General features: G+C 42.2%; 1 protein-coding gene across 2 annotated transcripts in view; it reads left to right on the top strand.

Moving 5' to 3' along the window:
* The first annotated feature begins 767 nt into the window (after window positions 1-767).
* The window catches only part of LOC145514434 (uncharacterized), a 60,915-nt gene continuing 37,712 nt past the window's right edge, over window positions 768-23,970 (top strand). The window contains exons 1-3 of one of the 2 annotated variants that reach the window (XM_081512215.1): window positions 768-1,009; window positions 3,623-3,749; window positions 16,216-18,083. In XM_081512215.1, coding sequence (XP_081368341.1) covers window positions 977-1,009; window positions 3,623-3,749; window positions 16,216-17,924 — 1,869 coding nt within the window. In that variant the 5' untranslated portion in view covers window positions 768-976 and the 3' untranslated portion in view covers window positions 17,925-18,083. Of the gene's footprint in view, window positions 1,010-3,622; window positions 3,750-16,215; window positions 18,084-23,970 lie in introns of those variants that run through there. The other variant, XM_081512220.1, reaches the window with a different exon arrangement.

The raw sequence follows: 23,970 nt of genomic DNA, 5'->3' as shown, positions 1-23,970 counted from the left end.
CAGCCTGGCCTCAAATGTTGCGACTTGCAGAAGCAGGATGGACTCAGGATTCCAGATGTTCCTGCTGCAGTTCCATCTCCAAGCCTCACCCACACAGCACAGTGTTGCTCAGAAATAGGGACACTACTCCTGAAGGCCTTACTGTCCTGGACCAACGGCCCAAGATAAAGCAATGTGATCAGGCGCCTCTCACTCAAGGCGTTCATATTATGGTGGGGACACAGGCAGGGGAGAACCCTGAGCACGCAGCATTTACCTGAGGTGGGGCCGTCAGTTCAACCTCCGCCATCGGAGCCTGTGCAGGGACCCTAGTGGCGACAGTAGGAGACCAGGTCGGTTTCCGCAGGTTATTCCCAGCCAATGGCGAAGTCTAAGACCTTGCGCAGTACAAACAAAACCTCCTCTTCCGCCTTTGACCCCTCACCTCCCTCCCAACATCGCACTGCAGAGTTTCTTACCAGATCCACAGTCTCAACAACAAATATGTGCCTAGGGACAAAAAGGCTACATGTTCTAATGGTTCCCCCTCTCCCTTAGGAAGGGTGAATTCCTTCTTCAGCCCTAGAGGTCACTTCTTAGCTCTCCTGGCAATTCATATTGGCTTTTTCTGCCAGAAAGTTTCAGGTGTGGACCAGTCTTCCTTGAGGGCTTGGAACTACATTACCCAGAAGCGTTTGCGCTATGGAGCAGCGACGTTTATCCAATAAAAATATAGAAAGGGAGCGTTTCCCGGGAGGGGCTCCCGGTGTCTTCCTGGCGGACATTTTGATTGCTCTCAAGTCTGTGGAGCTGGACGGAAAGTCTGAGCGTGCGGTGTTGGGAGGCCGGTTACAGGCCGAGAGAGCGCAAGGGTCTTCGAAGGCACTGCATAGGGGACGGCGTAAGAGCTGGGGACACTTCCGCCTGCAGGTTGTGTCCGCGCCAAGTCCGACCTGACCAGTGGACTGTTGCCGCACCACTCTGGAAAGAAGCTCTCATGGAGGTGCCTGCCCTGAAGGACCCCAGTCAGGTAAGTGCAGTGAGTTCCGGGTTCTCCGCTGCCCGTTTCCACAACAGAATGTGAACTCCGCAGGTGAGCAGGTTCCCGCTCACGTTGTTTGTGGCCTTAAAAAAAGTACAACTCAGAAGTTGAGTTATGTTTTATCCCGTGGGGATTTTTAGGATTTCCAGCCCAAGAAACATCTCAAGCAACCCTGGGAGGTGAAGGGAAAAGCTGTTGCAGGAAGGGGGACCCCCTCCAGGGCCCGAAAGCGGGCTCTAACACTGGGAAATGAATTGTTCGAGGAGACACTTGTGCTGGTAAAGCAAGAGATTTTATTGGGAAGGGGCGTTGGGTGGGAGAGCAGTAGGTTAAGGGAGCCCAGGAGAACTGCTCTGCCACGTGGGTTGCAGTCGGGAGTCTTATGGTGATGGGATTGGCTTTGGTTGCCTTTAGCCAATCATTCTGACTCAGAGTCCTTCCCGGTGGTGCACACCTTGTTCAGCCAAGATGGATGCCAGTGAGGATTCTGGGAGGTGATTGGATACCTGATGTCACTTTTTTACCTTTCCTGAACTCTCCCTGTTGGTGGTGGCTTGTTAGTTCCAGTGTTCCTTACCAGGACCTCCTGTTGTAAAACAACTCATGCAAATGTTACTGTGGTACCTGGCCAGGGGAGGCGGTTTCAGTCAGTGTGCTTCCTCTAACAAAGCCAGCTTATATAGAAATTTTGCAACAAAGGGCAGGTATTTGAACATCAAAAGATCATTGTTAAGGAAAGTCAGATAACCCAAGTTAAGGAATTAAGCACTTTTCTGTGTATGGGAAGATGTGAGAGTCTGGGCTCACAAATCATTTCTGTCGTGGCAATCTGAGCTCTAGTTGAAAAAGGATTTCCAGACACAAAGCATTTTAGACTAGAGCGAATTTATTGAGAACAAAGGGGAGAGGTAGAGAGGGGCGCTGCAAAGACAGAGGGTGGACTTCTAACTGACCAGGGAGAGCCGCCAGGAGAGTGTTAGAACAGCGGGTGGCTGAAGGGCTTCCGACTATTTTTATTGCCTCAAGGAAAAGAAAATTCCTGTGGAGACGGGTAATGTTAGGTCATTAGTCAGGATTCTGTATGTTATGTCATATGGGGGCTGGAGCTGGCTGGTTAGGAACAGAACGGCTCATAACAAACATGACAATGGTTGCCCTGGAGCTTGGCTAATTTTGGAGATATTGTCCTGTGATCTCAGTATCAGTTCAGTTCAGTCGCTCAGTCATGTCCGACTCTTTGTGATCCCATGAATTGCAGCACACCAGGCCTCCCTGTCCATCACCAACTCCCAGAGTCTACCCAAACCCATGTCCATTGAGTCATGATCTCAGTATAGGGCTCCACAACTCCTTTGAATGCACCTCAGCTATCTGGGGGCCAGTATCCTGTGTTTTCATATCCTGAGTTTCTCGGGACTCAGCATAGGAGTGACTGTAGTCTGCTGGCTGCTAAATGGCAGGTACTCTCCTTCCTGAAGTCCCTTAGGGCTCACTGGCTCACACTGGAGGGCTGCAATCGCTGATCACTGTGACATCTTTTTTGTTTACTGATATGGCAGGAAATGTCCCATTTTTCACACTTTATCTCATGCCCCTGGCCCAGTGCAGTGAGGCCTTCAGGGGTGGTGTCCCTCTTTCTGACCGCAGGTGTAATGTGATGTGGGTCAGGCTTGGAGATGCAACTGAACCAGGAACGTTGGGGAACCTGGAGTCCATCCTATTTCTTCAAAAAACAAATTTCGAGGCCAGGCTGCACGTGGAGTGGCAGATGAGAGGTTGTACCTTTCTTCTTAGGGCCCTGGGAGCGCTGGAGAGTTTTGAGTAAAGGAAGCACATGATCTCTGGGCCTTTAAAAATTCTCCAAGGCCTGTTCAGTGGAAGAAAAGTCTGTAGGAGTTGATGAGGACTTGAGCAATGTAAAGTTGTGGCTCCTCAAAGCTCACAGCTGATAAAAGGTAGTACTGAGGATGGAGTCACACAGGAGATGTTAGCCAGTCAGCCTGAGGTTATCTGGCTGTGGTACCAGACAGCTGCCCTGGCAAGTCCTGAGCCCCTGGAGCACTGCCCTGGTCACTTTCTTCTGTGGCCTGCATGTTCCCACTGATTCCCACAGCTGCAGAAGAACGTTTAGTAAATAGAGGTTGTCCCAGTCCCTTACTTGTTCACACCTTCACACATACATCTTCTGTATTTGAGGAGGGTCTTGGGGCTCTTAACCTGGCATTCTCCCAACACTTCCGTTTGGGGACCTTGGCAACCCCGTGCCTGGGGTAGTGAGTGCACACTGGTTCTATGGAGGAAGTATGGAACATTGAAACCCATACCAGTATGTCAAAGTGCTTTGAGGTGAGGCTAAACTAGTTAAGGTAAGTGCGGGTCTTTTGTTTTTTTCTGGTGGGAATAAACTACAAGGAAGAGCAGAATTTCAGCTTGAAATTAAATGCCTGTGTGTTCCAGAGGCAATGGGAAGTTCAGATCAGAGGAGAGAGTTTTTCTTCCCCAGGTCTCGGCGGGCTCCATCAGGTTGCACAGTAGGGGAGATGTGTGAGAAGATGGAAGGTGTGAGACTGTTCATGATTTTATTTGTCCCTGTTACACCAGAGCCATGTGACCTTTGAGGATGTGGCCGTGTACTTCTCCCAGGAAGAATGGCGTCTTCTTGATGAGGCTCAGATACAACTGTACCTTGATGTCATGTTGGAGAACTTTGCACTTGTATGCATGCGGGGTAAGGCCTGCATACCCTCCTCTATCTTGAGCTAGGCCCTGCCTTTCTTCTTTTCCCCAGGGCCAGCCCTGTCTTTCTTACTTGTGGACCATGGTCACCATGTATCTGACATTTATTTGTGCCTGTCTGTACAGAAGAGTGTTGTCACTGACATGGACACTACTAAACAGACCGTGAGCTATTCTTCCCACAGCCTTTTTCAAGGTTCCAGTTTCCCTACATACATGCCTACAGCTTCATTTTCTGTCTTTTGATGATTACCATCTAGTGGATGTGTAGTGGTATATCTTTACCATTTCCATTGCATTTCTCTTATGGTGTGCTTATTGGCCATTTGTATCTTTTTTTTTTTTTTGTCCAAGCCACGTCGACTTCTGGGATCTTAGTTCTCCCACCAGGGATTGAACCTGGGCCTATGGCTGTGAATGTGTAGAGCCTTAACCACTCTTCTGTCAGGGAATTCCCGTGTATATGTTTCAAAAATATCTATTCAGGTCCTTTTCCCATTTTTTCATCAGATTGGTTTTTTAGTTGTTGTTGAGTTCTAGACTTCATCCATATATTCTGTATATTAATTCCTTATTGTACTCTGTGGTTGCCTTTTTACTGTGTTTATAGTTCCCTGTGATGTACAATAAGCCAGTTTTTTCCTTTTCTCCTATACCTTTCTTGAGGTATAATTGACAGATGACATTAAGTTAAAGGTATGAAACAAAAAAAGAGTGTTCATTTTTTTGAGGTCCAGTATCTTGTTTATTCTTTTGTTGCTTGTGCCTTTGTTGTCATAGACAAGAAATCACACCCAAATCCAACATTTTGAAGCTTTTGCCCTTTGTACATGTCTTGGTAGATTTATAACTAAATATCACTTTATTTTTCTCTTTTTTTTTGTACTAATGTACTTGGTATTGAGTTTTTAGCCTCAAATTTCAGTTTTTTGTGGGGTTGGTACATAGGTCAGTGATTGGTTTTTATATTGTAACTTTGTATCCTGAAAACTTTGTTGTTTTGTTGTTTTTTAATGAAAGCAGGCTTATTTAGAGAGAGACACACAGAATGTGGGCCATCTCAGAAGGCAAGAGTGGCCTGTAATTACTTCTTAGTTCTAGGATATTTTGGCAGGGTGTCTGTATTTGGGGTTTTTGACGTACCTGATCATGTCATCTGAGAGTGAAGACAATTTTCCTTCCTTCCCAATCAGTATACCTTTTCCTAATTAAACTGAAAAGCTTCTAAACAGCAAAAGAAACTATCAATAAAATCAAAGGGTAACCTACCTAATGGGAGAAAATATTTGCAAGCCATATATTTAAGGGGTAAATATTCCAAAATATATGGAGAAGGCAATGGCAACCCACTCCAGTACTATTGCCTGGAAAATCCCATGGACGGAGGAGCCGGGTAGGCTGCAGTCCACAGGGTCTCTAAGAGTCAGATACGACTGAGCGACTTCACTTTCACTTTCCACTTTCATGCATTGGAGAAGGAAATGGCAACCCACTCCAGTGTTCTTGCCTGGAGAATCCCAGGAACGGGGAGCCTGGTGGGCTGCTGTCTATGGGGTCACACAGAGTTGGACACGACTGAAGTGACTTACCAGCATTCCAAAATATAAGAACTTATATAACTTGATACCAATCAATATACCTTTTGTATAATCTCCTCGTCTCATTGTATTAGTTGTCTTCCAATAAAAATTTGAAAAGGAGTGGTAAGAGAGAACACCCTTCTTTCTTATTCATCTTAGTGGGAAAGCTAGTTTTTCTCTAATAAGCATAATGATAGCTAGAGGGTTTTATTGAGGTTATCAATTTGAAGTTTTTCTTCTAATTTTAGTTTACTAGTAGATGTATTTTTTTTATATATCATAAATGCAGGTTGGATTTTGTAAAGTCCTTTTTCTGCATCAACTGATGAGATTGTGTGTGTTTTTAAGTATTGATAGGTATTATATTAATTGACTTTCAAATGTTAACCCAGTTTCACTTGCATAAAGCCTAGTTGGTCATGGTATATAATTCTCTTTATACAGTTTTTTAATCGACTTTTAAAAGTTGTTAAAATTTTTGTGTCTATGTTCATGAGAGATATTATTTTATAGTTTTCTTTTAATGTTTTTGGTTTGGTATTAAAGTAATACTGGCCTCACAGAATGAGTTGGGAGGTATTCCCATTGTTTCTGTCTTCTGAAAGAGATTGTAGAGAATTGTATAATACATTCTCTCATTACATGTTTGGAAGAATTCAGCAGTGAAACAGTCTGAGCCAGTTGGATTCCTTTTTGGGAGGTTATTAATTACTGATTCATTTTTTTCTTTTTGGCCACACTGCATAGCATGGAGGATCTTAGGCCCTGACCAGGAATTGAATGCATGCCTCATGCAGTGGAAGCACAGAGCTTAACCATTGGAACCCCAGTGAGGTCCCCTGATTCATTTTCTTTAATTGACATGGACCTATTCAGATTATCTATTGTGTGGGTTTTGGTAGACTGTCTTTCAGGGAATTGATCCCTTGCATCTAGATGATCAAATTCATGGGGTTGGAGATTGCTCATATTTTTCATAATTATTCTTTTAATCTCCATGTTATCTATAGTGATGTTTTATTTTTAATTTTTTATATTATTAATTTGTGTTCTCTGTTTTTATCTTCATGAGCCTGACTAGAATGTGGTTTTATTTTCTTGGTCATTTTAAAGAACCAGCTTTTTTTTTTTTTTTTTTTTTGGTCTTTGTTGATTTTTCTCTATTTTTTAATCATTTCTTTTCTTCCTTTGTATTTAATTTTCTCCTGTTCTAGTTTCCTGAAGTAGAAGCACAAATGACTGATTTTATATCTTTCTTTTCTAATGTATGCATTCAGTGGTATAAATTTCCCTGTAAACACTGCTTTCACTGCATTTGCATATTTGAACAAGTGGTGTGTTTGCTTATTTCAATATATTTAAAGATTTCTCTTGAGATTTCTTTTTTTACCCCCGTATTGAGAAGTGTATTGTTAATTTCTCAATATTGGGGGATTTTTTCCAGTTATCGTTGTGTTACTGGTTTCTAATTTAATTCCACTGCAGTCTAAATTCAGACATTATATGATTCCTCTTCTTTTAAATTTGTTAAGGTGTGTTTTCTGACCCAGAATATGGTCTATCTTGTGAATGTTCTATGTCACCTTGAGAAGACTCTATTCTGCTGTTTTTGGATGGAGTAACCTAGTTTCTATGTGTGAAAGTGTTAGTCTCTCAGTCATGTCTGACTCTTTGCAACCCCATGGACTGTAGCCCACCAGGCTCCTCTATCCATGGAATTCTCCAGACAAGAATATTGGAGAGGATAGCCATTCCCATCTCCAAGGATCTTCCTGACCCAAGGAGCAAACCCGGGTCTTCCTCATTGCAAGCCAATTCTTTACCATCTGAGCCACCAGGGAAGCCCAGACTAGGCCCTAAGTGTCCCTTATATCCCCATTGATTGATCATGGTGCTCTTCAGTTCAGCAGCCTCCCTGTAGATTTTCTGTGTATTGGATCTGTTCATTTCTGATAAAGGGGTGTTGAATGAAGTCTCTAACTATTTTAGCAGGTTCAACTTGTAGTTTACTTTTTGCCTCATATTTTGACATTCTGCCATTAGTCACAGACTTTTTTTTTAAGAAATTTATTTTCAGCTGTGTTGGGTCTTTGTTCTTGTGAAAGCTAGTTGCAGTGCTTGGCCTTCTGTTGCAGTGGCTTCTCATGTTGTGGAACACAGGCTATCTAGGGTGTGAGGGCTCAGTTGTTGTGGCTTATGGTCCTAGTTGCTTCAGGGCATGTGGGATCTTCCCACATCAGGAGTTGAACCTGTGTCTCCTGCATTGGCAGTTGGATTCTGTACCACTAAAGATCGTTTTGTGCCCTGGAGAATTGTTCCCTTTAACATTGTACCATTCTCTTTATCCAAGATAACTTTGCTTACTTGAAATCTGCTCTGATTTTAATATAGTTACTTCCGCCACTTATAATCTATATGCATTTTGTGTAAAGTGGCTTTTTTATAATTAATTAATTTGTCTGCACTGGGTCTTAGTTGCAGCATGCGGTCAGTTCCCTGACCAGGTATTGAACCCAGGTCCCCTGTATTGGGAGCACAGAGTCTTGGCCACTGGACCACTAGGGAAGTCCCTAAAGTGGCTGGCTTTCTTAGAGATAACATATAGTTGAGTCCTGTTTTTACAGCCACTCTTGTAATCTCTCTTCTAATTGGTGCTTTGAGACTATTGATGTTTAACAATTGAGGTCTACATTGGAATAACCCTACATGGTTTCACTAGTGGTGTGAATCTACTATAACTTTTAAAAATCCTTATTACATTCTCTCCTCCGTTGTCATGGTATCATTGCTGTCATTCATGTCACTTTTACAGAAACATACATGAATTTGTGTATAAAAATGCATAATGTATATTGTTGCTAGTGTTATTTTGAACAAACCTGTTGGATTGGAATAGACTTTGTCCAAAGAAGACATGCAAAGGGCAAACAGCTACACGAAAAGATGCTCAATATCACCAATGGTCGGGGAAATGCAAATCAAAACTGCAATGAGATAACCACTTCACACCTGTTACGTCTCTTATCAAAAAGGGAAGAAATAAGAGTTGGTGAAGTTGTGGAGAAATCTGTGGTGTAACCTACTGGTGGGAATGTACATTGTTGCAGCTACTATGGAACGGAACATGGGGAATCCTTACAAAATTAAATAAGGAACTGCCATATGGTCCAGCAGTTCCACCTCTGTGTTTTTATTCAAAGGGAATGAAATCATCATCTCTAAAAGATATTTGTATCCCCTATTACTGAATTATTTGTAATATCCAAGAGATGGAAATAACCTAAGTGTCTGTTGATGGATGAATAGCTAACAAACGTGTGGTATATATGAAATAGTATTCAATATTATTCAGCCATTTTAAAAAAAAAATGAAATCTTGTTATTTGCAACAACATGAATAGACTTTGAGGGCATTCTGCTAAGTGAGATAAAGTCAGACAGGGAAAGACAAAGTTGTCACTCCATTTCTACGGAGTATTGATTCCAGGAGTCCATGCACCTCCTGAAATTTGTGGATGCCAAAGTCCCGTTGTCAGCCATCTGATTCTGAAGTTCCACTTTTGTGGATTCTTCCAACTGCAGATCTTGTGGTTCTGTGTGTACTTACGAAAAAGTATCCATATATAGCAGATCCAAGAAATTCTAACACATGTTCTTCAAGGGTCATCCTGGTTACACTTACATGTGGAATCTTTAAAAAAAAACAACCACCAAAGTCAGATACAGACAACAGATTAGTTGTTGCCAGAGCCAGGGAAGTGGATTGGATGAAATGGGTAAAGGGTGTTAGAAGCAACAGAGTTTTAGATTTTCGTTTATAAGTTATACGATGAATAGATCTTTGTAGTTGTTCCAGAGTTTTTGGATATGCTGGAGTTTTTTGTTTTTGTTTCTGTGTAATAGAAGTATACTTCATGTATAATGTGTTCATTTCTGCAGTACATCAAAGTGATTCACTTATATATACATTCTTTTTGTCTTTTTTTTTCTGTGCTGGGTTTTTGTGCTGCACACAGGCTTTCTGTAGTTGCGGTGGCTCAACAGTTGTGGTGCAAGGCCTTAGATGCCCTGCAGCAAGTGGAGCCTTCCCAAGTCAGGGACTGAACCCGCGTCCCCTGCATTGGCAGGCAGATTCTTAACCACTTGCATCTGCTCACCCCTACCTCCCACTCCTACCCTCCACCTTGGCAACCATAAGTTTGTTCTCTATGTATATGAGTGTTTCTGTTTTGTAGATAAGTTCATTTGTGTCATATTTTATTTATTTTAAAAATCTATATGATATATATTGTAATTTATTTACTTTTGGCTGCTTTGGGTCTTTGTTGCTGCGTGTAGGCTTTCTTTAGTTGCAGCAAGCAGGGGCTACTCTCTAGTTTCAGTGCATGGGCTTCTCATTGCAATGGCTTCTCATGTTGTGGAGCACAGGCTCTAGGGTGTGTGGGCTTTATGAGGTGTGTGGGCTCAGTAGTTGTGGTGCATGGGCACAGTTACCTCTTGGCAAGGGGAATCGTTCCAGATCAGAAGTCTAACCTGTGTGCCCTGCACTGGCAGGTAGACTCTTTACAACTGGACCGCCAGTGGGAGTCTTTTGTCATATTTTAGATTCCACACATAAATGATATCATATGATATCTTTCTCTGTCTGGTTTACTGTACTTAATATGGTAATCTCTTGTTGCATCAATGTTGCTGTAAAAGACATTATTTCATTCCTTTTTTATAGCTGAGTAATTTTCTGTTGTATATATATACTGCATCCTTATCTGTTCATCTGTTGATGGACATTTAGGCTGTTTCTATGTCTTGGATATCATGAATAGTGGTGCTGTGAACATAGGAGTCTATATCTTTTTGAATTATAATTTTTGGCTGGATATATGCCCAGGAGTTAGATTGCTGGATCATAATGGCAACATTACTTTTAACTTTTTGAGGAACATCTGTACTGTTTTTCATAATGGCTGCACCAACAGCATTTGTTATTTGTCGACTTTTGTTTTTAATATGTGTGTATGTAAGTATTTATTTGGCTACTCTGGGTCTTAATTGGGACACCTGGGAGCTTTTAGGTGCTACATGCAAACTCTTACCTGGATCTTGTGGAATCTTAATTCCCTGACCAGGGATGGAATCTGGGCCCCCTGCACTGGGAGCATGAAGTTTTCTTTTCTTTTTTTTCAGTAAGCAAAGGAGCATGGAGTCGTAGCCATTGGACCACCAGGGAAGCCCCTGTAGACTTCTTAATAATGGCCACTCTGCCTGGTGTGAGGTGGCACCGCGTTGCAGCTTTGATTTGCACTCTGCCTGGTGTGAGGTGGCACCGTGTTGCAGCTTTGATTTGCTTTTCTTTCCTTCCTTTTTCTCTTTGCTTTTCAGTTTTGGAAGTTTCTACAAAGAGAACGTCAAGCACAGAGATTCTTTCCTCAGCCGTGTCCAGTGTATCAATAAGCCCATCATATTCATTCTTCATGTCTGTTATAGTCTTTTTGACTTCTAGAATTTTGAGTTGTTTCTTTGAACTTCCATTTCTCAACTTACATTGCCCACTTAGTGTTTTATGCTATTTGCTTGACCTATTAGCAAACATTCAGTTCAGTTCAGTCGCTCCGTTGTGTGTGACTCTTTGCGACCCTGTGGACTGCAGCATGCCAGACTTCCTGTCCATCACAAACTCCCAACTCTACCAAACATTAATCAGCATATATATCATACTTGTTTTGTATTTCCAGTGTTATAATTACAACATCCTTGTGATAGCTGATTCTGGTTTTGAGGTTTCCTTTGTCTCTTCAGATTGCTTTTCACCGTTTAGTATGATGTGTAATTTTTTCTTGATAACTGGCATGAGGTATGGGGTAAAAGGAACCGCTATAAATAGGCCTTTATTCATGTGTTGGTAAGATGTGGAAAAGGGAAGCCTGCACAGTACTGGAAGCATTCATAGCGTGTTTACTTGTCAGTCTTTAAATGAGTTTGTGTGTCTGGACTATGAACTTCACAATTACTTTCAATTTATTTTAGGTGGGACAGCAATGTGTAGCTGCTGCTGCTGCTAAGTCGCTTCAGTCGAGTCCGACTCTGTGCGACCCCATAGACGGCAGCCCACCGGGCTCCCTCGTCCCTGGGATTCTCCAGGCAAGAATACTGGAGTGGGCTGCCATTTCCTTCTCCAATGCATGAAAGTGAAGCCACTCAGTCGTGTCCGACCCCTAGCGACCCCAAAGACTGCAGCCTACTAGGCTCCTCCGTCTATGGGATTTTCGAGGCAAGAGTACTGGAGTGGGGTGCCATTGCCTTCTCCGGCAATGTGTAGAGAGGGCTGCAATTGAGCACTTGTTTTTCTTGTCAGTTACCTTATTAAGAAGAACAGAATGTTTTGGCTATTTTATTTGTCTGATCTTTATCGTTTCCTTTTTCAGAATGCTTTGTCTATTTAATTTGGGGTTTTTTTTTTTTTTTGTAGTTCATCAAGTTGTAAAGATAGATTATGATATTTCTTTTTTTAATATAAGCATTTATTGCTATAAATGTTCTCCTTAGTACTACCTTTGCTGCATCCTGTAGTTTTAATACGTGGTGTTTTGTTTTCATTAGTCTATTAAATATTCTCTGATTTCCCTTGTGATTATTTTCTTGAACCTATTTATTTCCAGAAATTTGTTATGGATCTACATTCTGTTGTGGTTAGAGAGGATAGTTGGTATAAACTTTATCTAATTAAATCTATTGCTCCTATCCATTAATGAGAGTAGAGTATTGAAGTTTCCAAATATTATTGTGGAACTGTCTGTTTCTCCTCTTGATTGTCAGTTTTTGCTTCATGTATTTCAGGGATCTACTATTGGGTGTGTGACTATTTATACTTATTGCATCATCTTACATTGAACCTTCCCATAATATATGTCCTTCGTAGTCTTTTTGGCTCTAAACTCTTTACTATTTGGTATGATTTATAGCTACTCCTGAGTGCTTTTCGTTACTATTTGCATGAAGTATCTTTATCTACCTTTCAATTTCAACTTGTGTTTTGTCGACAGCATACGGGTGTTGTTGTTGTTGTCTTGGGCTGCGCCGCATAGCCTGTGACTTCTTCCTTCCATGACCAGGGGTTGCGCCCACGCCCTCAGCAGGGAAAGTGTGGAATCCTAGCCACTGGACTGCCAGGGAGTTTCCTGGATCGTTTTTTTAAGTCTATTCTGCCAGTCTGTGTTTTGCTCTGAGAGGTTAATCTATGTACTTTAAGAGCAGTTATTGATGAGAGGTATTTTTTTTCGTCTTGCTCTTCGTTTTCTATATATGCCTTGGAGCTTTGTCGTTCCTTACTTTTTGTTATTTTCTCCTTTAGTATTTAGTTGATTTTTTTTGTAGTGAAATATCTTAATTCCCTTTTCATTTCCTTTGTGTACATTATAAAACATTTTTTTTTTTGTATTTACCATGGGGATTACATTTAATATCCTAAAGCTAGAGCATACTAATTTTAATTTATACCAGCTTACCATCAATAACATTAAAAAAAAATTCTGTGAATTCCCTGGTGGTCCAGTGGTTAGGACTCTGCACTCTCACTGCCATGGGCCTGGGTTCAATCCATGGTCTGGAACTAAGATACTGACAGCTGTGCTGGCAGGCCAAAAAAAAATTTTTTTTCTGCTTCTATACAGCTTTGTATCATTTTACTCTTTAGTGTCTTTTCAGTTCAACCTGAAGGACTGCCTTTAGCATTTCTTGAACTTCCTCATCTTTTGTTTACCTGGGAATATGCTAATTTCTCCTTCATTTTTGAAGGAATCTTGGTTGGCAGGTTTTTTTCCTTCAGCCACCTGAACATATCAGCCCACTGTCTTCTGGCCTTCCCAGGTTTCCCATAAGAAATCTGCTAATGATATTGTTTGGGACCCCTTGTCTGTGATGAGTCACTTCTCTCACCGATTTCAAGATTCTCTGAGTTTCAGCACTTTGATTATAATGTGCCACAATGTGGATCTTCTCGTTTATCCTGCTTGAAGTTCATTTATGTTCTTGGATGTTTACATTCATATCTTGCCTCAAATCTGGGATGTTTTTCTGCATTGAACTTCTCTAGTGGTTTTTTTTTTTTTTTCCACTTTAGCAGTTGTACATTTCAGCTCCCAAATTTCTTTTTTTTTAAATACTTACTATCTCAAAAAAAACAAAGCAAAATAACTTGCTATATCTTTATTGTTAGTTCCATTTTATTGAGGCAGCTTTTTAAAATTTTTTTTGGTTCATTTATTTACCAATTTGAACATCTTTTTTAGACAGTCTTTTGCTAAAAGTCACTATGGGTTCTCCTGGTGCAGAGACAGTAAAGAATCCACCTGCAATGCAGGAGACCTGGGTTCAATCCCTGGATTGGAAACATCCCCTGGAGGAGAGTGTGGCAACCCCCTCCAGTATTCTTGCCCGGAGAATCCCCATGGACAGAGGAGCCTGGCGGGCCACAGTCCACGGGGTCGCAAAAGTCAGACATGAGTGAGCAACTAAGCACGGTTACCATCTGTTCTTTTTGTACATTTTCATAAGGTGCAGCCGCTGTTGATTGTTATCGTCTTTTCCTTCTTTGTATGCCCTGAGTTTTTGTTGTTGAAAACTGAACGTTGGCATCTTATGCTTGTAACTCTGGAGATACTGTGCTTGCCATTAACCAGGGTTTGCTGGGTGGGGGGTTCTCCTTGTTTTTGATGTTTTTAGGGTGTCTCTTTCCTGTATATTGACATGAGATGTAAACTGACAGGCTTTTCAGTGTGCCTTTCCTTGGGGGTGCACCATGACTTAAAATTCCACAATATAAGTGGTTGTCTTTTATGATATATTATTATTCATTTATTGTCTGTGCCAGGTCTTCGTTGATACATAGGCTTTTCTCTAGTTGTGAGCAGGGGCTGCGCTCTAGTAGTGCATGGGCTTCTCGTTACTGTGGCTTCTCTTGTTGCAGAGCACGGGCTCAAGGGTGTGTGGGCTTCAGTAATTGCGGCACATGGGCTCAGCAGCTGTGGCTCCCAGGCTCTAGAGCACAGGTCCAGTAGTTGTGGCACATGCACGTAGCTGCTCCACAGCATGTGGGATCTTCCCAGACGGGAGGTTGAACCTGTGTCTCCTGCATTGACAGGCGGATTCTTCACCACTGAGCCACCAGGGAAGCCCAGTATTTGCTTTTGATTGCCTTACTCCTCAAATGTCTCACTCTCAAAAGGGAAAAACAGAAAAATGAAGAGCAGGAGGTAAGACACTCGCCCTTACAATCTTCAGCCAGAGGGGAAGGAGATTTATGCATTGGTGGTATCATTTACAGCAATGGGTGTCCACCTCTGTGTTACTGACATGCACTCAGGAGCAGCAGCCAGCAGTCAGACTATAGATCACTGACATTTGGAGGACTAACTAGGTACTTATTTTCCATGCTGGCTCATGAAGAGTGTGTGCGGTCTGCTCTAGAAACATGTACACAGTAGCCCACCAAGGGACTTTGGGTTGGGGAATGGGCAGCTCCAGAGGCTAAGAACTGAAGTTGACTGAAAACTTGGGAAACTGCAGATCTTCAGTAGATTCGAGTTCCAAGAGCTACATTCACTGGATTCTGTCAGTACAGTTATTGTTAAGGGAAGGAGATGGAATCCTAACATTTTATATTCCATCTGCTGCACATCCTTTCATCTGGTTCCATCAGAGCTTTTAGCAGTATTTAAATAGTGTCCCTTTTTGTGTGCTGAGTTCTTTTGGGCTGGTGTTGGCCACTCACCTGACCTGCTGTTCTATTACGAGTTGTATCATTTGCCTTTCATGTAGTTGTTGAACTGAGAGTGGACAGTCCTTCATGCTTCGCAGGATGGACAGGACTCTGGTCTCAGCACAGAGCCCTCGCAGGTGGCCTGGCCAAGGTGAATGGCACCTGGGATAGCTTCATGTCAGGTCTGTGTTCAAGTCATTCCAGGAACCTCTCCTGTTTGACTAGTGCTTTCAGTGTGATTACCATTGGCCACAAGTCATTTCTATAGTCTTTTCTCCATTCTTGACACTACCAACTTGCAATTTCTTCTACTCTCATTATTTATTGATCTATTTATTTTTGGCTGGATCTTCATTGCTTTGCCAAGGGCTTTCTATAGTTGTGGCAAATGGGGGCTACTCTTGGTTGTGGTACGTGGGCTACTCATTGTGGTAGCTTCTTTCATTGCAGAGCATGGGCTCTAGGCCTGCAAGCTTCAGTAGTTGTAGCACACAGGCTCAGTAGCTGTGCATGGTATTAGTTGCTCCACAGCATGTGGAATCATCGCAGACCCAGCCTCGAACCCATGTCCCCTCCATTGGCAGGTGTATTCTTACCCACTGCACCACCAGGGAAGTCCTACTTCTCATTTTTATTCTGACTCCAGCCTGGGATTAATTCCCTACCACCTCTCTAAACTGTTTATTTCATTGGTCTTCACAGTGTTTTCTCCAGAGTATTTTCTGACACTGTTTATGTCCTGAAACACAAGAGTATCCTTTAATATTCCTTAAACACCAGGTACCTGTTCCACTCAGATTTTCTGAGGCCTGGACATACAGTTCTGCAGAGAAAAGGTCACCAGCAGTTGTAGCCCAGGCAGAAGCTATTGATAAGAGTGAACTGTAGAAAAGGCCTTTCACCCTTGCTCCATACCCAGTCCTTGTGTCCCGTGTTTGCTGAGACCTCATCTATTCTGTGACCTTAAAGCCTTGTAACACAGAGCAGCTGCTTCCTCAGTCTGACCGTAGCTCCATTTCCTGAACACAGTCTTGTGGACTTGTTCTTTCAACTGTCAGATGTACAGTTATAACGGTGTCATTTCCCTGTACTAAACTCAATATGGACTTCACTGTTGTTTTCAGGTTCTTGGCCTGGAGTTGGGGATGAAGAGATGCCTTTTGAACAGAGCGAATCTGCAGGAGTGTCACAGATTGGGACTCCCAGGGCAGATTCGTCTGCTGAGAAGGTCCAGCCCTGTGAGATATGCATCCTAGTCTTGAGAAACATTTTGCACTTAACTGAAGAGCAGGGAACAAATATTGGACAGAAAGCATACATATGTGGGGCACATGGAAAACGGTTCTGTTTCACTGCAGACATTCAGCAGCACACGGGAGAGAATCTTTTACAATATATTATGGGGAAACTCTCATTTTTGAAGAGTTGCACAATCCATGCATCAGGGAGTCTCTCCCCATACAGTGAGATTGGGAAGGAATTCGTGGCCAACATGGGAGTTCAGCCACAGGCCCAAAACACCAGGAATCAACAAAACAAGAGTAAGGAGTGTGAAGCTGTTTTTCACAGTGGAAAAAGGCATCAGAGCTGGGGCGAAGGCAAGAAAGCCTCCAGCCGCACAAACATACTTGTTCAAGATGAGAGAATCCTCACTAGTGAACGGTCTCGTGAGTTCACAGGTGGCACTCACCAAAGTAACCATGTTCAGCACCAGAAAGTTCACACTAGAGAAAGGTCTTCCGAATGCACTGAATGTGGGAAATCCTTTGGCCAAAGAAAGTATCTCAGGATTCATAGGCGAATCCACACTGGAGAAAGGCCTTATCAGTGCAAGGAATGTGATAAATCTTTTACCTATAAGAACCGTTTCACTGAACATCAGAGAATTCATACCGGAGAAAGGCCATATGAATGCACTCAATGTGGAAAATGTTTTACCCATAAATCCTCTTTCTATGTACATCAAAGAATTCACACTGGAGAAAGGCCTTATAAGTGCAATGAATGTGGGAAATCTTTTATCAACAACTCCAATTTCCATAGACATCAGAGAATTCACAAAGGAGAAAGGCCTTATACCTGTGATGTATGTGGAAAATCTTTTATAACTCTGGCTGGCATCCGATATCATCAGAAAGTTCACAATAGGGAAGTGCTGTATAAGGGCAGTGACTATGGGACATCCTTTAATCAAATGCACCACCTCAGTTCCAGTAGGAAAATCCACACTGGAGAAAAGCCTTATGAGTGCAGTGAATGTGGGAAATCTTTTACTGCTAGCTCTAGCCTTTGGTATCATCAGAGAATTCACAGTGGAGAAAGGCCTCATGAGTGCAGTGAATGTGGGAAATCTTTTATTGTTAGGTTGAGCCTTCTCAATCATCAGCGAGTTCACACTGAAGAAAGGCCTTATAAGTGCAGTGAATGTGGAAAATGTTTTACTAGCAGTTCGAGCCTTCTTCGTCATCAGAGAGTTCACAATGGAGAAAGGCCTTATGAGTGCAGTGAATGTGGGAAATCTTTTACTGCTAGCTATGGCCTTCAGTATCATCAGAGAGTTCACAGTGGAGAAAAGCCTTATGAGTGCAATGAATGTGGGAAATCTTTTACTGCTAACTCTAGCCTTCGATATCACCAGAGAGTTCACAGTGGAGAAAAACCTTATGAGTGCAGTAAATGTGGGAAATCTTTCACTGCTAGCTATGGCCTCCGGTATCATCAGAGAGTTCACCATGGAGAAAAACCTTATGAGTTCAGTGAATGTGGGAAATCTTCTCCTGCTAGCTCTGGCCTTCGGTATCATCAGAGTTCACAGTGGAGAAAGGACTTATGAGTTCAGTGAATGCAGGAAATCTTTTATTAATCTAGTCTTTTTGATCATCAGAGAATTCACACTGGAGAAAGGCCTTTTGAGTGCAGTGAATGTGGGAAATCTTAATAGTAGATCAGGTCTATTTGGTTATCAGAGAGTTCACACTGGAGAAGGGGCCTTATGAATGCAGCTAATGAGGACAGAACTAGTGTTGGAGTTGGGAGTGGTAACAGCGTGGGAGGACACAAGTGCAGTTATCAGGCAGCAGATGGACCATTCCTAGGGAGGAATTTGAGGCACAGAGAGGGCATGTCTTGTAATTATTACCTCCCAGCAATGGACAGATATTAGGAATTCAGTGTCAGGTTGCCTATTTTCAGGACAAAGGGAGTCTGGTCACTGTAATCCTCTTTCCCTAATCCACCCTCTGTCCCTGCCCCCCTCCTCACGAGTCCTGCTCATACACTGCACTCCATGCTCAGTGGTCATGACTCCACTGGAAAGCAATATTCATGGTTTTCCTGTGAATGAATGATCCCATTATCTACCTGGCAATGCTCTGTTCCCCCCACCTCCATGCCACAGCATTGCATTGGGTTTAGGGCAGCTAAGAGTGGAGAAGAGACTTGTATGATACTGTATGATATCTCTTATGTGCAATTTAAAAACAATACAAATGAATACACATGCAAAACAGAAACAAACTCAGGTTTAGGGGCTTCACTGGTGGCTCACTGATAAAGAACCTGCCTGCCAATGCAGGAGATGTGGGTTCAATCCTGGGTCAGGATGATCCTCTGAATGAGGAAATGGCAACCCACTCCAGTATTCTTGCCTGGAGAATCCCATGGACACAGGAGCCTGGCAGGCTATAGTCCACGTGGTCTCAAAGAGTTGGACATGACTTAGCAACTACACAGATATAGAAACAAACTAATGGTTATCAAAGGAGAGACAGAAGTGTGATGGGACAAATTATATGTATGGGATTAAGAGATTAAAAATTCCTATTTATAAAAGTGACAAGTTTATATTGTATCAGATAAAGAATTATAGCCATTAACATTTGATGGAGTATAATCTGTAAAATACTGAATCACTGTGCTGTACACATGAAACTAGTATAATATTGTAAATCTACTACAATTAAAAATTTAAAATAAATAAAAAATAGGTGAATTTTCCACAGAGAATTGTTAAGATTGTATTTTCTGGATGGTACAAAGCACCAGACATTTAATAAAGGGAGTTTCTATGAAAGTGATTTGTATTATTTATGAGATGGTCAGTCAGGTGTGGCTACAAGAAAAAGACAGGAAAACAGTAATGCTCACAGATCCTGGAAACACATGGGAAAGTCATCAGGGTAGTCATGAGACATAAGGCAGGAGTGGGGAGTGTTCAGACCACTGTCTGTGTTGAGGTTCTGTGGGAAAGGCCTGGCAGAGCAGGGTAAACAACTTAGGATTGCTTGCTTTGAACAACTTTGGACTTCATGCTATAGGGGTGACCTTTAGTTGCTTGGTGCCTGGTGCTGCTATGATGAAGGAAGAGAAACATTGCCTCCAGGGGTGTTCAGCCATGTGGAGGATGTGTGGCTCTTGATTGTTCAGTTTGCTTTCACGCAGAAGCAGGACACATTTGAGTATCACATAAGAAGCTAGTATATTTTGCTATATGAGAAAGAAATAGTCACTTGGCTGCTTAACCACATGTGCCATGTCACTTTGGCCATGACCTCTCTGGCCATTGATAAGGGCATGGGGACTAGAAATAAAAATGCCAGTCAGGGCTTGCAGGCTTGCAGCTATCATGAACCAGTGGCCTACCTGAGATGAATTTCCTTCATTTCATAAACATTCCTGAATGGGAGGTGTCAGGTGGGGGAGCAAAGCTGATCAGGGTCCCTGTGGTGCAAACAAGTATATGGTAACAAATTGTATCGCCCAGTTTGATGTTTCTTTCCATTTTCCCAGGACACCCTACTAGATAACGAAGCATAATTAGGTTAATTAATTACCACATAACTTAAGTTTTTCACTCTTAGCAATAGAAGGCAGGAATATACTTCTTAGACACTTTACCCCAGGATGTAGCAAAATATATTGCACATGATAATCACCTATTTTAAAAGAATAAAAATTAATTTTAAAGAGCAAAAAAAACCCCCCAAAATGAATAATTGATCCAAATGCCAAAATGAGAGAAAACTTACAGATGTTTAACCAGAGTAGGAAAAGCATTTTTCTCTGGTGCAGAAGGCAAAGAACTTAGAGAAACAAGTGTCATTGCTGACAAGCACAAAGGAGCTGGAAGCTGGGAAACGTGAAGGAAGCTAGTAGCACAGTGTCCATCAGTCACTGGCCTGGATTTACAATCAGCAACAGAAAGAGTCAAAATGAAAGAGAGAGTAAAAACAGTCAAAGAAGCTCACCAGGATCAGGATGGCGTGTGTGGCTCTGGCATGGGAAGGTCTGGGGAAATTCTGTTGCTGTGAATGTGTTGGACCTGCTGCTTATGCCTGTGAAGGACAGAGATCGTGTACCCACTAGTCCAGATCATGATGCCCAAACAATGGCATCCAGTTAAGAAAATCCAAATACATCTGCATGTAACATCTGACAGAGTATCTGTCAGACATGACTGAGGCACTATATCCAAAATTTTCTGAATGGAGCCCTCCAGAGAGCTCCGTCACATGTACACATGTACTGGTGGCGTTACTGTAAATAAAGGATGCGATCTCCCATTGTTAACTTGTTGTTCAGTCACCAAGTCATTTCCCACTCTTTGCCACCCCATGCTAGCTTCCTCTGTCCTCCACGATCTCCCAGAGTTTGCTCAAATTCATATTCATTGAGTTGGTGATGCTATCTAACCATCTCATCCTCTGCACCCCCCATTCTCCTCTTGCCTTCAGTCTTTCCCAGCATGAGGGTCTTTTCCAGTGAGTCAGCTCTTTGCATCAAATGGCCAAAGTATTGGAGCTTCAGCTTCAGCATCAGTCCTTCTAGTGAATATTCAGAGTTCATTTCCTTTAGGATTGACTGGTTTGATCTCCTTGCAGTCCAAAGTATTCCCAAGAGTCTACTGGTTGATCCTAAGTGTATGCCCAAGTAGACAAGCATCGAGGAGAGGAGTGTTGTCCTTCAGTACTGTGGCCTTTGGCAAGAGACTGAGGACCAAGGCCACCTTTTCCTGCAAGTGGGACTCACCAGAGCTGCAGGAACAGCTCTGTCACGTATCAAGGCCTTGCTGTCACACTGAGTTTACTGGCTGTTGTGTTGCTTTAATAACCGAGGAAATAAGGTAACTGGGTACAGAGTGTCACAGGTTCAGTTCCTGTGAAAGCCTTCTTTTACAAGAGGGTGGAGTAAGCATCCAGCAGTGCTGCTCACATGGCATGTCATGACATTGACACAGACAACACTTTGTACCAGAAGACCCTGGGTAGCTTACTGCCATCATAGGCCCAGAGACTACAGAGCATAGGAGATGTGTGCAGAGCTTCGACCAAGGAGTCTCCAGGAGGCAACAAAATAAGTGCCTATTAGGGACTTTCCTCACGGTCCAGTGGTTAAGACTCCACGTACCCAATGCAGGGAGCACAGGTGTGATCCCTGGTCACAGGGGTCACAGAAACCCCTGGTCGAAGAAACGAACATCCTGCATGCTGTGTGGCGCAGCCAAAAAAAGTATCTGTTGAATGGTTGGCCATCTGAACTGACTAGGACTTTTTCTCATAAAGGCCCCAAAGCGGGATGATCTTTGAGTGACTGCATAAATAAGCCTTAGTCGTCAACGCAGAATATATTGCCTCTAAAAGTCAGATCCAATAGGTTTGGCCCCTCTGAGGCTGATGGAAGCTGACGAAATCAGAAGTTGCTCTTTAACCGCATCAGCAATAGAGTAGCCCATACAAACACTGGATGGAGCTAAGAAATTCACTGTGCTGGCATGACGCTGTAATGTGTGGGGCCGTAGCCCGTCTGTTGTCTGTAAGCACAACGATGAAGGTGTGTCTTGCAAATCCCCTCACAAGGGGATGTCATCAATGAAGCTCCATACTTGGGTGCCTGAGCACAGATGGGTCCAATAAAGTCTTGTCCAGTGAGGTCGTATGTGATGCCTGAACCTTTGAGGTATCCCCTGGGCAACTAAATAAAGGTGTAGTGTACTTAGTTCTATGTAGGTGAGGAAAGGCTCTTGAAATAAGCATGTGAAGATTGAATAGCACGTTCATTTCAATTATGAGTGAGCTATAGGGATCTCAGTGGATGGAACCAGAGTATTAATAAGTCACCATGAGATGCTGTTCCTCCTAGGACACTTAATATCTATCTATGATAGTGTCTCAGATGTAAACAAAATTGGTTACTTCTCACTTCAAGTTAATGAACGTGATTTGTATGTTAAACATATATTTTAAAAAAACATTCCATCTTGTCTGTGTTGGGTCCTCTTGTGGCCCACGGGATCTTCCTTGGGGCATTCAGGCTCCAGAGCACCTGTGGGCTCTGGTTTGCAGCACTATAATTGAGGTAGGTGGGGCATAGTTGCGCCGCGGCATGTAGGATCTTAGTTCCCCTCCCATGAATCGAGCCTACATCCTCTACATTGAAGGCAGACTCTAACCATGGACCACCAGCAAAGTCCCAACACATCTTTTTGATATATCTTCAAAATTATTTCTGGCCTTTCTGTTTTCTCATTTAATTAATTATTACTATTTTGCTGACTACTTTAGTTATTTTCTGTTCATATATATACATGTGAAAGTGTTAAGTCACTCAGTTGTGTCCAACTCTTTGTGACCCCATGGACTATAGACTGCCAGGCTCCTCTATCCATGGAATTCTCCAGGCAAGAATAGATATGAGGATAAATTTAACACAGTTTCCAACCCACTTGTATAAATCTGGAAGGAAACATATTTATGGCTGTAGATCCTTCCAGAAACATTCAGATTCACTTAATTACATACATCTTTTCTTTTACATACATCTTTTCTCACTCCGTTGATCTGACCTCCTGGTTGTTTGATTCATTCCCATAGTGCTGTCTTAGCCCCTGCCAGATGCCTGCAAAACTTGGTGGTTCAGTGATTAAGACTCCAAGCTCCCAAAGCAGGGGTCACAGTGTGGTTAGGAAAAAAAGTCTAACCCTGGAACTGTGAATAATTGGCAGCTATTTTCTTCCCAAAACTTTAGTGCTATGGACATGTTGTTATAGAATGTATGAAATATGGAACCTGAAATGTGACAGGAAAACAGTCCTAGTTTAGATGTACTGGATAACTACAAATTAGGGGCTAAAATTTGCTCCTCCTAAATACAGATGATAATACTGAGAATGCTAGAGCATAACAAACTATGCTCCTTTGTTTTCAAATTTATTGAAATTCCCAAACATAGAGCTCTAATCATTATAAATTATGGCTTACCCATGAATTTTCTGTCAACAAAGAACAAACACACAAACTCCCAGAGCATTCACAGCGAAGAGTATAGTTTTGACTCCAAAATAAACTGCTGGAAACTGCATTTCAATTTTTTAACATTAACTAATTTTATTTGGCGGTGGTTGGTCTTAGTTGTGGCATATGGGATCTAGTTCCCTTTTCAGAGATTGAACCTGGGTCCCCTACATTGTAAGCATGGCATCCCAGCCCCTGGACTACCAGGGAAATCCCTGCATCTCAATTTTTAATTAATGTGCATTCTTTTGATCCTTTCTAAGGAAAACATCCTCAAAGTTCAGTTGGGTTTTTTTTTCCCCCTCAAGAATTGCCTTTATTTTAAATATCTTTCTTGCTCTGTTTATTTTTTAAAGCATTGCAGTATTTAAATTAACTGAGTAAAGGCATTATAGATTATATTTTGTTTCCAATGAAAATAGTGATTTTCTGGGTATAAGTATGTATTAAAACATAAAAATGTACATCCTAAATACATGCACTCTGTATGTTCAGTCAGATATATGTTATGTGTGTGTTCAGTTGTATCCAACTCTTTACAAGCCCCTGGATGGTAGCCTGCCAGGCACCTCTGTCCATGGGATTTTTCAG

This window comes from Giraffa tippelskirchi, chromosome 7, assembly GCF_054371585.1.
Source record: "Giraffa tippelskirchi isolate mGirTip1 chromosome 7, T2T-mGirTip1v1.2.pri, whole genome shotgun sequence".
Classification (NCBI taxonomy): Eukaryota; Metazoa; Chordata; class Mammalia; order Artiodactyla; family Giraffidae; genus Giraffa; species Giraffa tippelskirchi.
The sequence above is the reverse complement of the archived record's forward strand: the minus strand, read 5'-3'. Positions and strand labels throughout refer to the sequence as shown.